The 12,565-nt window shown below is 44.6% G+C and overlaps 1 protein-coding gene across 3 annotated transcripts in view; it reads right to left on the bottom strand.

Moving 5' to 3' along the window:
* The window catches only part of Grhl2 (grainyhead like transcription factor 2), a 132,188-nt gene that overhangs the window by 64,832 nt on the left and 54,791 nt on the right, over nt 1–12,565 (bottom strand). For all 3 annotated transcript variants that reach the window (XM_021183428.1, XM_029470167.1, XM_029470166.1), the window contains 3 exons: nt 10,918–10,973; nt 9,533–9,689; nt 6,179–6,290 (listed from right to left, as the gene is read on the bottom strand). In XM_021183428.1, coding sequence (XP_021039087.1) covers nt 6,179–6,290; nt 9,533–9,689; nt 10,918–10,973 — 325 coding nt within the window. The remainder of the gene's footprint in view (nt 1–6,178; nt 6,291–9,532; nt 9,690–10,917; nt 10,974–12,565) is intronic.

Below are 12,565 nucleotides of genomic sequence, written 5' to 3'. Positions count from 1 at the left end.
AGAGAGAGAGAGAGAGAGAGAAAGAAGAAAAGAAAGAGAAAGAGAGAAAGAAAAAGATAAAGAAAGAGAGAGAGAAAGAGAGAAAGAGAGAAAGAGAGAGAGAGAGAAAGAGAGAGAGAGAAAGAGAGAGAGAAAGAGAGAGAGAGAGAGAGAGAGAAAGAGAGAGAGAGAGAGAGAGAGAGAGGAAGGGAGGAATTTGTATTGGGACACACACATTCCCAAATCCTATAATGACATGCTAATAACTGAAAATCGAATACATAATTATAGGATTACCATTAACACTACAGCTAATAAACTTCGACACAGGAAATATGACAGTGGATCAAAATGAAGTCTAAGATTGAATTATAACATGTTAGATTGACAACTACCTATTAGTACTGAGAAGTACTGATGGATGCTCCCTTGGACATCAAACTCTGCTCCCCCACTGGGAACATGCAAACAAATTGTGATGTACATTTTTTGGACTCTCTGGGAAACGTCCTGAGTCGTGTCAAGGAGAGACTGTATGTGAAGGTGGCACAGACTAGCTGTGGTTTCATTTTTATGATGTTAATATGAATTGTGAAATCAACTCATTTGTCTCCCTACTTGAAAAATAACAGAAAAACACTCACATTCAGAGATGGAGCTAGCTATTCACTGAGTGGACACCCTAAAGTTCACCACTGTTAGACTTGTGGTCCACTTCCAGCATTTTTCCATGGATCACACTTAAAAACCTAGTAGCTTTCACTTACCAACGAGCTCCAGGACCAGCTGGCCTGCTCTGTATGTGAATACTTGCCCTAATATGCATCCACCAATCTGAACTCTGCTCCTGGCCACTTGCTTCTCTTGGTACCACCTCCCAGGAGTAGGGCACAGTGACTACTGAGCTGGCACAGTGACTGTTACCCTTTCATGGCCCTTTCCTCCTGCATCATCACCTCTAATCATTTCTCAAGGGATGGCTTGTTTCCCATTTCCAAATTTCAACTCTGTGTGCAGGTTTTTCCTTACCCATCACTAGCCTCCCAATTGCCAGTCCCTTCTCCTTGAGCTAGTCCAGAATTTACTCTCCCATTACAATTCTGACAGACATCCACAAATCTTATCCAATGCCTCCAAAATCAAGTGCTACAACTCACTAAGGAGAAATCTGGAGTCCACTCATGTGTCCCAAAGTTCTATGGACCCCAAGGTATCCTCTCCGGTTCAGACTACCACCAATAGGCTTCAGCGTGTGTCACCCAAGGGACCCTTTAGAACTGGAGATCAGCAAGTTCCATTAGCGAATCGTCTACCCATCACTCTCATATCAGCAAGGGTCTCCTTTAAAAAGCCATCTTCCCACCATATCCTGTGCATCCCCTGCCTTCCCTGCTCGCTGCATCGGTCACATCAACCCTCCCTCCCTAGGATACATGAGAGCTTGAGCCTCTGCTATCTTTCTTAACAGATAGTTAAAGTCGTTTTTCAGTATCATTTTATCTAGGCAGGTGCCACTGTCTCACTTACAGGATCCTTCAGTTTGTGTCTGACTCTTATGGCCTTTATATCCCTTCAGAAGTCTCTGCCCTGAAAAACTCTCCTTTTAACATCTCAGATGTTCATCTTCTTGCATCTAGGTGAGGGTAATGTGATGATAAGGCCCTGTCTTAATTACATTTAATCACCAGAGCCGAAAAAGGTCTCACCCACAGAAGATACTCTGTAGCTGAATGAATGTATGCATGCATTTCCTCAAGCTGGTGTGGAAAAAAAAATATGGACTTGTCAGTGACTAAATGCCTTAATATGAGGTTTAAAGGCAATCAAAGGACAAATATCATTTAAATGGTTTCTCCTTGTGGGAGGCTTAGCTTGCATGGAATGCTTTTGAGCAGCAGAATGGAAACTTCTTTACAACCTGTAATAATTGCCATTATTCAGGGAGCTCACAAGAAAGAGCTTGTGCTAGTTGGAACTCTGGGTGTTTGTCTGTCTGACTTCTAATGGAGTTGGGGCTCAGCGTTAACCCTTCCTACCCAACCCCAAACACTTTATGAACCAACATATAAGAACCAAACACCTGACCTGGCTCTCAGATACCCCAGACCTACACAACAGTCTGACAGTACAGTGTCCTCAGCCCTGGACGGCAAGGACAGAATCATCAGAGCATCTGTGACAGAGTGATGGCGTCCTCTGTCACTATGTGTTACATGTGACCAGAGACAAGGGCAGTCAGGCCCTGAGATGCAACACAGACCCATAGAGCGCAGGAGCAGCCTCGGGCACTAGGTTTCCATCCACCTACACGCTCCAAGACTGAGGTGGAGTTCTTGCCTCTGCCACCCCCCCATCTCAGCTTTTAGGCAATACAATGGTTGTTTTAAAGATGATCTTTGTTTGGTTTGTTTTGGTTTTTTTGAGACAGCATTTCTCTGTGTAGCCCTGGCTATCCTGGAACTCACTCTGTAGACCAGGCTGGCCTCAAACTTAGAGATTCACCTGCCTCTGCCTCCTGGGTGCTGGGATTTAAGGCACATCACCCAGTGAGGATGACTTTTTTAGTTAATGTGTGACGGCTCGAGAAAGTTTGTGGCAAAGGAAGTTGTGCCCAGGGAGTAGCTGTTAGTAAGGTACAGTCCACTCCTTCAGATCTCCCCTCAGTCTGAGAGCTTATGATACATACATCAGCTCATGCATTCATTCAGACATCCACTACATCTCCAGCCCTGTGCTAAGCACAGAGCAGAGGAAGGAGCACAACAGACAAGGCTCTGCTCTCAGGGAGACTACCTTCTAGAAAGAGATGAAGCCCGAGAAATACAAACATATGAATGAACAACAGGGGAGCTGCTGACACCTGTTCTGACATGAAATAAGGACACAGTGACAGGGATCTTATTGGGGTTTGAAAGAAATGAGGGAACAAGTTTCCCAAGTGTTCATCCCAAGAGCTCCCCGGGCAGTAGGGTAACGGATGCAGAATCAGCTTCACTGAAGAAAACTGACAGAATCTGGGAACAGAGGCCCAAGCTGGCAGCGCCTGCCCTTTGCCCTGGCCCTGAGTCCCTTCTCTTTCTCATGGAAGCACAGACTGGACCCCTGGGGTTTCTCTGAGCCTTGGGAAGTACAAAACACCTTTCCACATAAAGCATGAGGCCAGGAGACTAGGGGCAACCTCAAAGAATGGCTGAAAACCTGGTCCAAGTAAAATAAGCTTGTGTAAGGAGAGGCAAGAACATTCTCCCACATACAGAACACAAGCTAGTGACTCTTGTTAGGCATGAGTGTAGGGGCATGCTGGGTAAGTAAAAGGTCTTGTGGGAGGGGCAAGGTCTGTGGCCACAGGCAGGATAGGAGTAGAGGTGGAGAGACAGAGAACAGGGGTGGGGCTAGTCATCCCAGGACCCTACAGAGTGAGCTGAAGACACTTGTGCCCACCCTCAGAACCCTGGCAGCTGTAATTTAGAGGCTGTGAGTCCTGTAATCCTCAACATTAAGATTGCTGATTAAGAACTCAAGCTTGCTGAGATGGTGGCCCACACCTTTATAATTCCAGCACCTGGAAGACAGGCAGGCAAATCTCTGTAAATCTGAGGCCAGCCTGGTCTATATAGTTAAGTTCCAGGACAGTCAGAACAGCAGTGAAACCCTGTTCAAAATTTTAAAAACCAAAACCAAAAAACTTAGGGTCAACAAGATGGCCAGTAAAGGCACTCCCCATTCCAAGACTGAGGACAGAAGTTCAATTCCAGAAAACCATGTGGTGAAAAGAAAGCCAATTCTCACAAGTGCCTTCGGCCTAGCTATCACATGGACACTGTGGCACACCCATGTGTGCCCACACACATGCACACTTTTTCTTTTTAACATACAATAAACTTTATTATTATTATTATTAATTATTATTATTATAGTATATAATAGAGTTTATTCAGGGCATGGGGAGGGGAGTTAAGTGGGTAGTAGAGGCAGAGAAAGGCAGAGAGAAAAAGTAGAGAAGTAGATAGAGGCCGGCCATGAGCACGGGGAGAGAGGGGGGAAAGGAATGGAGTGGGGTGGGGTTGGGGGGGCAAGATCAAGAGAAAGCAAGAGAGCAAGAGCTACCATGAACTTTAATCAAAGAGGCCTCTTCTTTGTTTTTATTCAGCTTGAAGGTCACCGTTTCAAGGTCTTAGACGGACTTAACCACAGACACTGGTAGAAATTTGAGAACTGTCCTTTTGTTTTTGTTGTTAGACTGACTTGTTCTGCATGTGTAGGTATATATGTGATTGGCCTGCATACATGTATGTGCACACACACTCTGCATTTACATAAGCATGTATGTGGGGCTCTCTGCGAGAAGTATAGAAGCAAATGGGAGGTAATAAAGAGAGATTTACTGGAAGGGCTAGAAAGGCGGGAAATGACTCCAGTCTCTGCAGAGGTAACCCTGTAACAGCGCTGGAGCTGGTGAGCAGGCATGCCAGCAAGGCACCTTTATGACTTACCTCATTTGAACTGAGCCTATATTTCCATGTAATTGCTTCTCTCCTTTTCTTGGGCAATAATTATAAGACTAACTTTTCAAATAAAATAAAATTGCTTCTCTGTTCTACACAGACGGTTATAGAACAGGTCAGAGCACGTTTTCCTAGTATCTTGTTCCAGCCTCCAGCTTCCAAAGCACTGGCTTGAGTTAGGAATACAGTTCTTACCCCAGCACTTGGGCTGACTTCCAGGACAACTCGCCTGACACGGAGACACCACTCCTTGCCTCAGTTTCCCTGTTTATAGATTAGTAGCTGCTAGTGCTTCTCTCTGTGTAGCCACCCCTCTGTGTGTGAGGGTAAGAGAAATACAGAATGGGATTATTCTCATTCAACATGCCATTCCAACACTTTGTTTCTAAATGGTCTCTGGTGACTCTCAATATTAATCTAGTTACTCGCTAATAATCTCTGCCATCGGTCCAGGGAGCCGTCAAGGGTGTCATGAGGGAAAGAGCCTCTGTTCCACTGCATGAGACATGAAAGCAAGTATCCTTTTATTCTTTTACTGACTTGGTATTTTGTGGTGACCAATGATAATTGGCCTTCTGCCTACATCCATGAGGACCACAGCCATCGTCTAAGGGGTTATGACTTTGTTATGACTTTAATTACGAGAAAAGGAATTCTTTATGAGAATAAATTGGCTAGATACTGCCGATTCCTTTCAAGAAATGTCTAGACATTTTTTAAAATCTACTCTCCAGCTTCTCCAGTTCTTCTCTGTGTCTAGGGCGCTGATCCTGCAAACTCTGTCGGGGTCCTGTACTCCCCAGCCTTGAATCCGATCGAGAAGCCCAGGCAGGGAGCTTGGGAGCAAGAAAGCCTGGGCACTTCTCTGCCCCATTGGCACTAAGCTTGTGGCTGGCAGCAGTTCCACCTCCCAGTGGAAAACTGCTTCCTCTGTGGTCCCAGTTCCTGCTGGGTGGTTCCCCTTTGATTCCCCAGCCCCACAGGTGCTACCTGGATGGTCTCCCAGTACTCCATCCTTCCTAACCGTGGCAAGGAGCTAGCTGACTAGGTAGGTAGCATAGTATCTGCCTTTCTGTCTGGACCCTTGGGTTGTCCAGGGCTCCTTGATCTCTAAAGAGCAGATATTGCATTTAGAAATATATCCAAAATGAATTCTGCAGGCTCATTTCTTCTTGACTGGTAGGTAAGTTCCTCAGAAAGATTATTTTCTTGATCACTGACTTCTGCTTGCATTAAGTTTATGTGGGAATGAAAGGATTTAGGGCGGAACCACAGACTAGAGGTCACTAGACCTTTGTGAGGGGCCTTGAGCCTCATGGGCCTGAGTTTTATCACGCAGAAAGGGACAAGAGTTTACCTGACCTGCCCACTGCCTGTATGGCTCAAGCATAGGGCACACAAATATTTTAGAAATAATATATTTATTGTTATACATATATTATTTATATCTGCCACGGTGCTACGAAGGCATTATAATTATTATTATACAAGTTGATTCTGGTGGAAAGGAAAATGCTTTCGTCTCTGCTCAGTCTGACTGATCTTCAGCTTCATCTGTGCTCAATGTCACAGGTCACATGTACAACTCAGTGCCTGGCATAGCACAGTGCAACCCAGCCCCTGTAGTGGTCACTGTACTGGCTGACTTTGGCAACCCAGCCAGTTGCCAAAGCCTAGAGGGAGAGGCAACTCACCAATGTCGAGGACCCTCTGCTTGGCAGTGTGCTGCCGGGAGTGCCAGTACTTCCAGTATTTCAGCTGCTCATCTCGGTTTTTGTCTTCACTAAAGACCACCATCACCACACTCTGCAGGAGAGAAAAGCTGCCGTTATTCTCGGACGACTGACAAAGTTCCCACTTCCGGCAACTCTAACACAGCCTGTAGCTTTTATTGTTGAAGAGCCAGGCATGGTGGCTCCTGCCTTTAATCCTAGCACTCTGTAGCCAGAGACAGAAGGATCTGAGTTTGAGGCCAGCTGAGTCTTCAGGGCAGCCAGGGCTTCACAGAGAAACCATACCCTCCTACCCCTAAATCCAGAGACTGCAGCAAGGAAAGGCCTCAGTGAGTTAAGTTGTTTGTCACGATCCTGGCGACCTGAGTTAGGTCTTTGAGAGGCATAGGGTGGACGGAAGAGAAACAACTTCTGAAGTTATCTTCCTTGTAGGTATGTGTGCATGTGTGCAGACACCCACACATACACACACACTGGGAACAGCCTGGATAAAAACAATACCCTTCGTCATTCCTACCACAGCATCCTGACAACCAGATGAAGCAGCCTTTGGCACGGTTGGTATATTTTGCAGGGTTAGCTCGAAACTGCAAAGCAGCTGGCTTACATTGGGAAAAACACATCTGAAACCTGTCTTAAGTAGAATTGGTGCCATTTGTAAAGAAGCACACATTCATCTCTCGCCTAGGGAAGTGCCTCAGGCTGGAGTGGAACAGGTAATAAGAGAATTGCACAGGAAACACAGACATGCTAGGAGACAAAACTCATGTTGATAAACATATTTCAAACGTCAGAGAACTCATAACCCAAAAGTACAAGGGCAGCGCTGCACTTCAGCAAAACATGGCTGTCCTTTACATGAGCTAGAGCAACCAATTCTGCTTCACAGAAATAAGAATCTAAACGTTGGGCTAGAGAGGTGGCTCAGAGGTTAAGAGCACTGATTGCTCTTCCAGAGGTCCTGAGTTCAAGTCCCAGCAACCACATGGTGGCTCACACCCATCTGTAATGAGATCTGATGGCCTCTTCTGGTGTGTCTGAAGACAGCTACAGTGTACTTACATATGATAAATAAATCTAAAAAAAAAAAAGTACACTGTAACTGTCTTCAGACACACCAGAAGAGGGCATCAGATCTCATTACAGATGGTTGTCAGCCACCATGTGGTTGCTGGGACTTGAACTCAGGACCTCTGGAAGAGCAGTCAGTGCTCTCAACTTCTGAGCCATCTCTCCAGCCCTACAGTGTACTTTTATAAAATAAATAAATCTTTAAAGAAAAAACAGAATCTAAACCTCACTGCAGTTCTAAATTTCAAACAGACATCATTTGCAAAAATTTACATATGTTGGCTGTCCTTCTGGAACGCAGGCTGCCATGACCCTGCCGCAGACTCCAGAATTACTCCAGGATTACAGCGATGAGGTGCCTTATCTGGTTCAGATCACATTTCCAGAAAAACGGAACAAAAGAAGATAAAACTTCCATAATGACCAGTTATTTCATGGTTTTGGTTTGGTTTTGTTGTTGTTGTTTTTGCTCTGTGTGTGTGTGTGTGTGTGTGTGTGTGTGTGGTTTTGAATTTTCCAGAAAATTGTTTAACAACCCTAGCTGTACTGGAATTCATTTTATTCACAAGGCTAGTCTCAAGCTTTCAGATATCTGCCTACCTCTGCCTCCCCACTGCTGGGATTAAAGACATGTATCACCACACCCAGTTTTACACATCCATATTAAAAGACTTTCATGATCCCACCAAAGTGGAATCACTGGGAAAGTCCCAACAGATGTCACTTACATAGCTGCCACCTTTTCAGAGCAATGGCTGCATGGAACTCATATACATATGATTTAACTGTATCCCACCTGTTCCCCCCAGATACCCATGTCTGGATTGAGACCCAAGGAGAAAGCCCTCTGCTTTTCATCCCTCCAGGAGGCTCCACAGAGCACTGTTTCTAGTTGTACTTGGTTTTCTTGGTGGTGCTGGGGGTAGAACCCAAAGTCTCACATGAATTAGGACTAGAGACCCCCCGAGGCAAACACCATGCACCATGCAGCCCATCCTCATGCTAGAAGAGTTAGTCAGGAAGCTGGCAGCCTGGGACCTACCCCAGCAATCCCACCCATCTTAGTTACGCCACTTATTAGCTTCTGAAAGCCAAGTTTTCTTATGCATAGTACTGTAATAGAACAATGTGCTTCATTATTATTATTATTATTATTAAAACGGGTTGTGGTTTAGTTTCAGTAAGTTATTAAGCATCCAGCACCTAGTGAAATCCCTGATACAAAGAAGACAGCATCACTGTGTGACTTGATGCAATGCATTCTTGTTGATACAGTATGCCCTCCACCATAGTTCTGGCCACAGGGTTGGAACAGGTTGCTGTCCCTCACGGTGAACAGTACCCTAGGTACCTTTTGATCGCCAATGGGCTCACTTTGCTTGGGAACTTGGCCCATATGTGGTAGGGGCACTGTGCTCTGGACATATATGGTTGGGTCACTGGGCTCTGGGCATGCCACGGTTCCCTACTTCTCAAGCTAAAACGCTTAGTAGGACACATCTACAGACAGAATCTGACGGGCTGGGGACCACAGGTACAGTGGCATGGAGCAGTTTATAAGAGAGCAGGGAAATCTGTATTGCAACAAAGCAGGAAAGTCTTGCAACCCTTTCTAACCTCTGCTGTAAGGGTTTTGTTTTGTTTTGTTTTTGTTTTGTTTTGTTTTTTTTGAAGTGGAGATGGACTACCTATCAGCTCCCTGTTGGCAGTAGCGAGCATGCCAGCCTGGCATGCATCCAAAGCAGACAGACAGTGACCACTCATGTCATTTCCCACACTAGAGATTAATACTCATGAATCTGAAATCCCTCCAAGCTGCCGCTGTTGGGGATCATCATACCTCCTCGCCTTTTGAATCCTGGATAAGCCAGGGGCTGCAGAAGGCTTTGTAAGGGTTGTAAATGGTCCAAGACTCAGCAGAAAATACTCTCTGCTACACATCACTCACAAACATACCCTGATCTACTACAGATCAGCTGAAAACTGCACAGCCTACAAGCCATGAAAGAGGCGAGGGGGATTCCTTGGTACAGGGAAAAAGCATGCTCAGTCAGGTCGCTCCCCCGAGTTTTATTGGTTACTGATTAAAATGATAAATTATGAGCAATAAATAGGCTCTCTTGCACGAGACTTTCTGAGTTATTTATTTTGGACTTTTTCTCCATGCCATTCCAGGGGTATGTTGGGGAGCAACCCCACCCCCTGATCACCCTGGAGTTCCATTTTGAGAAATGTGGCGCATACCCTGACTTTGCTGATGGGGTGCCGGAAGCATTTGTTGTCTCCAGTCTCACTGAGTGTTATGGCATAGAATTGTCCTTTGTTGAGGTAGGTCATGGGGCCCTCCCCCTGCTTCTGACGGAGAGATTTGGTGGCTTCCAGGGTGTACTGAAATGTACCACTGTGAAGAGGAAACACAGAGCGGTCAGTTCACTAACTGGACATTTTTTCCTTCCTGGGCAGATTCACATCAACAGGGTTTGATGTGACTATTAAGAAATAATGACTATTTAACAGACAAAATATGGAATACAGCAAGATGAATAAGTCCAAACCCAAGGTGGTACAATATACATTTTTAACCGTAGCCTGTAAACCAGGTGGTTTTAAGTGGGGAGAAAGTCCAGGATGTGCTGGGCAAACACCAGAGATGGTGGGAATTCAGCCTTAGAAGTTCCCACTTTTATCCTAAGAATCAGAGCTTCCCCCTTCGGCCTCCAAATTCGCCCATTTTCTCTGTATCTAGCCACAAATGCCTGAGAGCTTGATTTGATCATCCACCTCCAACTCCTAACAGCTGACATCATAGCACCAGCTGTAAAACTGGCCCATTTCCTGTTTGGAAGCCCTCAGAAGGATTCACAGTGAGGCTACTCCAAGTCAGGGGCTTGTGGGTAACGGCTCATAACAAATGGCTCACAGCCTGATTTTACAAATAAAGTTTTATTGAGAAGATCTTTGCTCAAATAGTTCCTCTCATATTTTTAAGATGTAACTTATAAAACAAAAACATTGATTTTTTTTTCTAATTCTGATTGTTTAAAATTAATAATAGGTAAGAATCTTGTCTTTTTTTATTCAGTTTGTTCTTTCAGAAATGCTTGTTTTGGTTACACTGTGGGATAAGCCACAGAAGGGGGCTATTAATAAACTCTATACTTTCTGAATCACCAATCCCTCTCGGCTGGGTCTTCAAAAGACTTGGAGCAAAAATGACTCACACACATTGTCTTTTAAAATGTCCCACTCACAGGATTAGAGGGACTCTACTTTCTATGATAGAAACTTTTGAAATGTTTTATTTACATTTTAACTTTTAGAGTTAGAAGTCATTTAAGGTTTTAAATAACTCCTCTTATTTGATAAAAATCTGAGGTTTGGAGCTGTAGGGATGGCTCGGTGGCTAGAGCACTGGCTACTCCTGTAGAGGACCCAGGTTTGATTCCCAGAACCAACATGGCAGCTCACAGTCATCTCTAACTTCAGTTCCAGAGGATCTGACACCCTCTTCTGGCCTCCGTGGGCACCATGGTACACAGACATACATGCAGGCAAAACACCTTAGGCACAGAACAATAAAATAAAAATGTTTAAAGTCTGTCAGTTAAATGCATCTCCTGGTGACCTACCTTCCCGTCTGGTCATATGTATACTCATCAGCACCAACAGAAGTACTCCGAAATTTCTGAAAAATTTAAATGGTAGAATTAATACAAATAGGCTGGGAATATATGTAAATATTACAAAGATAAAAAACAAATGTAGCCGGGCGTGGTGGCGCACGCCTTTAGTCCCAGCACTCGGGAGGCAGAGGCAGGCGGATTTCTGAGTTCGAGGCCAGCCTGGTCTACAAAGTGAGCTCCAGGACAGCCAGAGCTACACAGAGAAACCCTGTCTCGAAAACCCAAAAAACAAAACAAAACAAAAAAACAAATGTAAAATAATAACAATAGTAGTAACCATATCGTGTTCTAGTTTCATTTTATCATCCCCAGGAAAAGGAAAATGGGTGTCTCTGAGATATATGCAGGTATCACGTGCTCGCTGTGCCTTCCAACATATAGACCACTCTTTTCAATCCCTGGTTGTCTCTAACACTTTATGTCAAATGGTACAAAATCAAAATTAATGGAAGGCCAATTACAGAGACAAGGTGACACAGCAAGAAGTCTAAGGGAGTGGTTGGAAGCATAGTTTCTAGAGGAAGACCATCAAGGCTCAAGTGATAGCTAACTTATCTGACACTTATATAAAACTGTGAGGTATTTTCTCTGTCAAATGTCTACTCACAGTTTGATCACATTAAACAGGCTAGCAAGATGCTAAAAGCATGATATGTTCAGCAGACATTTTATATGCGTGTTGAATACTAGTAAACAGTAATAATTTGACTATATCAGGATCCTCTAAGCATCTCTGTTAGCAGATGTGTTGAGAGGAGGCTATAAGGATGGTTGGTGTTACCCAAACAGCAGCCCAGTTGTGGTGTGTGTGTGTGTGTGTGTGTACATTTTAGACACGTTCATAATTCGATGCCAAGGTAGGTGTAGATGAGACAGCTCAGCACGAGAACCATCTGAAGGTCCTCCAAGCCTGAGGACCCAAGTTTGATGCCAAGACCCTACAAAATGGAAGAAGAGAGCTGTCATCATGGCCCATGCTCACACACAAAATTACACACATAACTCTTGGCCTATAAAGCAAATATTGAACAAGTAAGTGTTGGTAACAGGGCATACACACACTTATCCCCCTACATAGATATGTGGCCGTTCCTCTATGACCCTTCCTTTGAGTTCTGAGGAACCTCCTCCTTACTCTCATTTCCATTCCTAGCCCCGTGTCTCAAGAGTTTCCTTCCTCAGGAGAGGGTCTCACAGCTATTCTCAATATTCTTCACAAGCCACGCCCACCACCTTCAGCGTGCAGTTTCTGTATTCTCTGTTGGCATATTCACAATTCTTCTTATCTGGTCTTATTCCTCAGATCCAAGAAGACGGTCTTCCCTCAGAGTTTACCCAGCCACAGGACCCCATGCACACCATACAAATATCTGCTGATTGAGTAAATACTGACAGAAACTCAAATGTATTGGTGTGTGTCTCTTTTGCAATCAGTCAGTCTGAAAACCCTTCAGTGAGAGTTTTCTAGGGCCTTACCATCTGTTCGGCACTAAAAGAAATATAAAAATTGTTGTTCCACCTATAGGGTTGCAGACCCCTTTAGCTCCTTGGGTACTTTCTCTAGCTCCTCCATTGGGGGCCCTGTGATCCATCC

Source organism: Mus caroli, chromosome 15, assembly GCF_900094665.2.
Source record: "Mus caroli chromosome 15, CAROLI_EIJ_v1.1, whole genome shotgun sequence".
Taxonomy (NCBI): Eukaryota; Metazoa; Chordata; class Mammalia; order Rodentia; family Muridae; genus Mus; species Mus caroli.
Note: the sequence above shows the minus strand (reverse complement) of the source record. Positions and strands in the feature narration are given on the sequence as shown.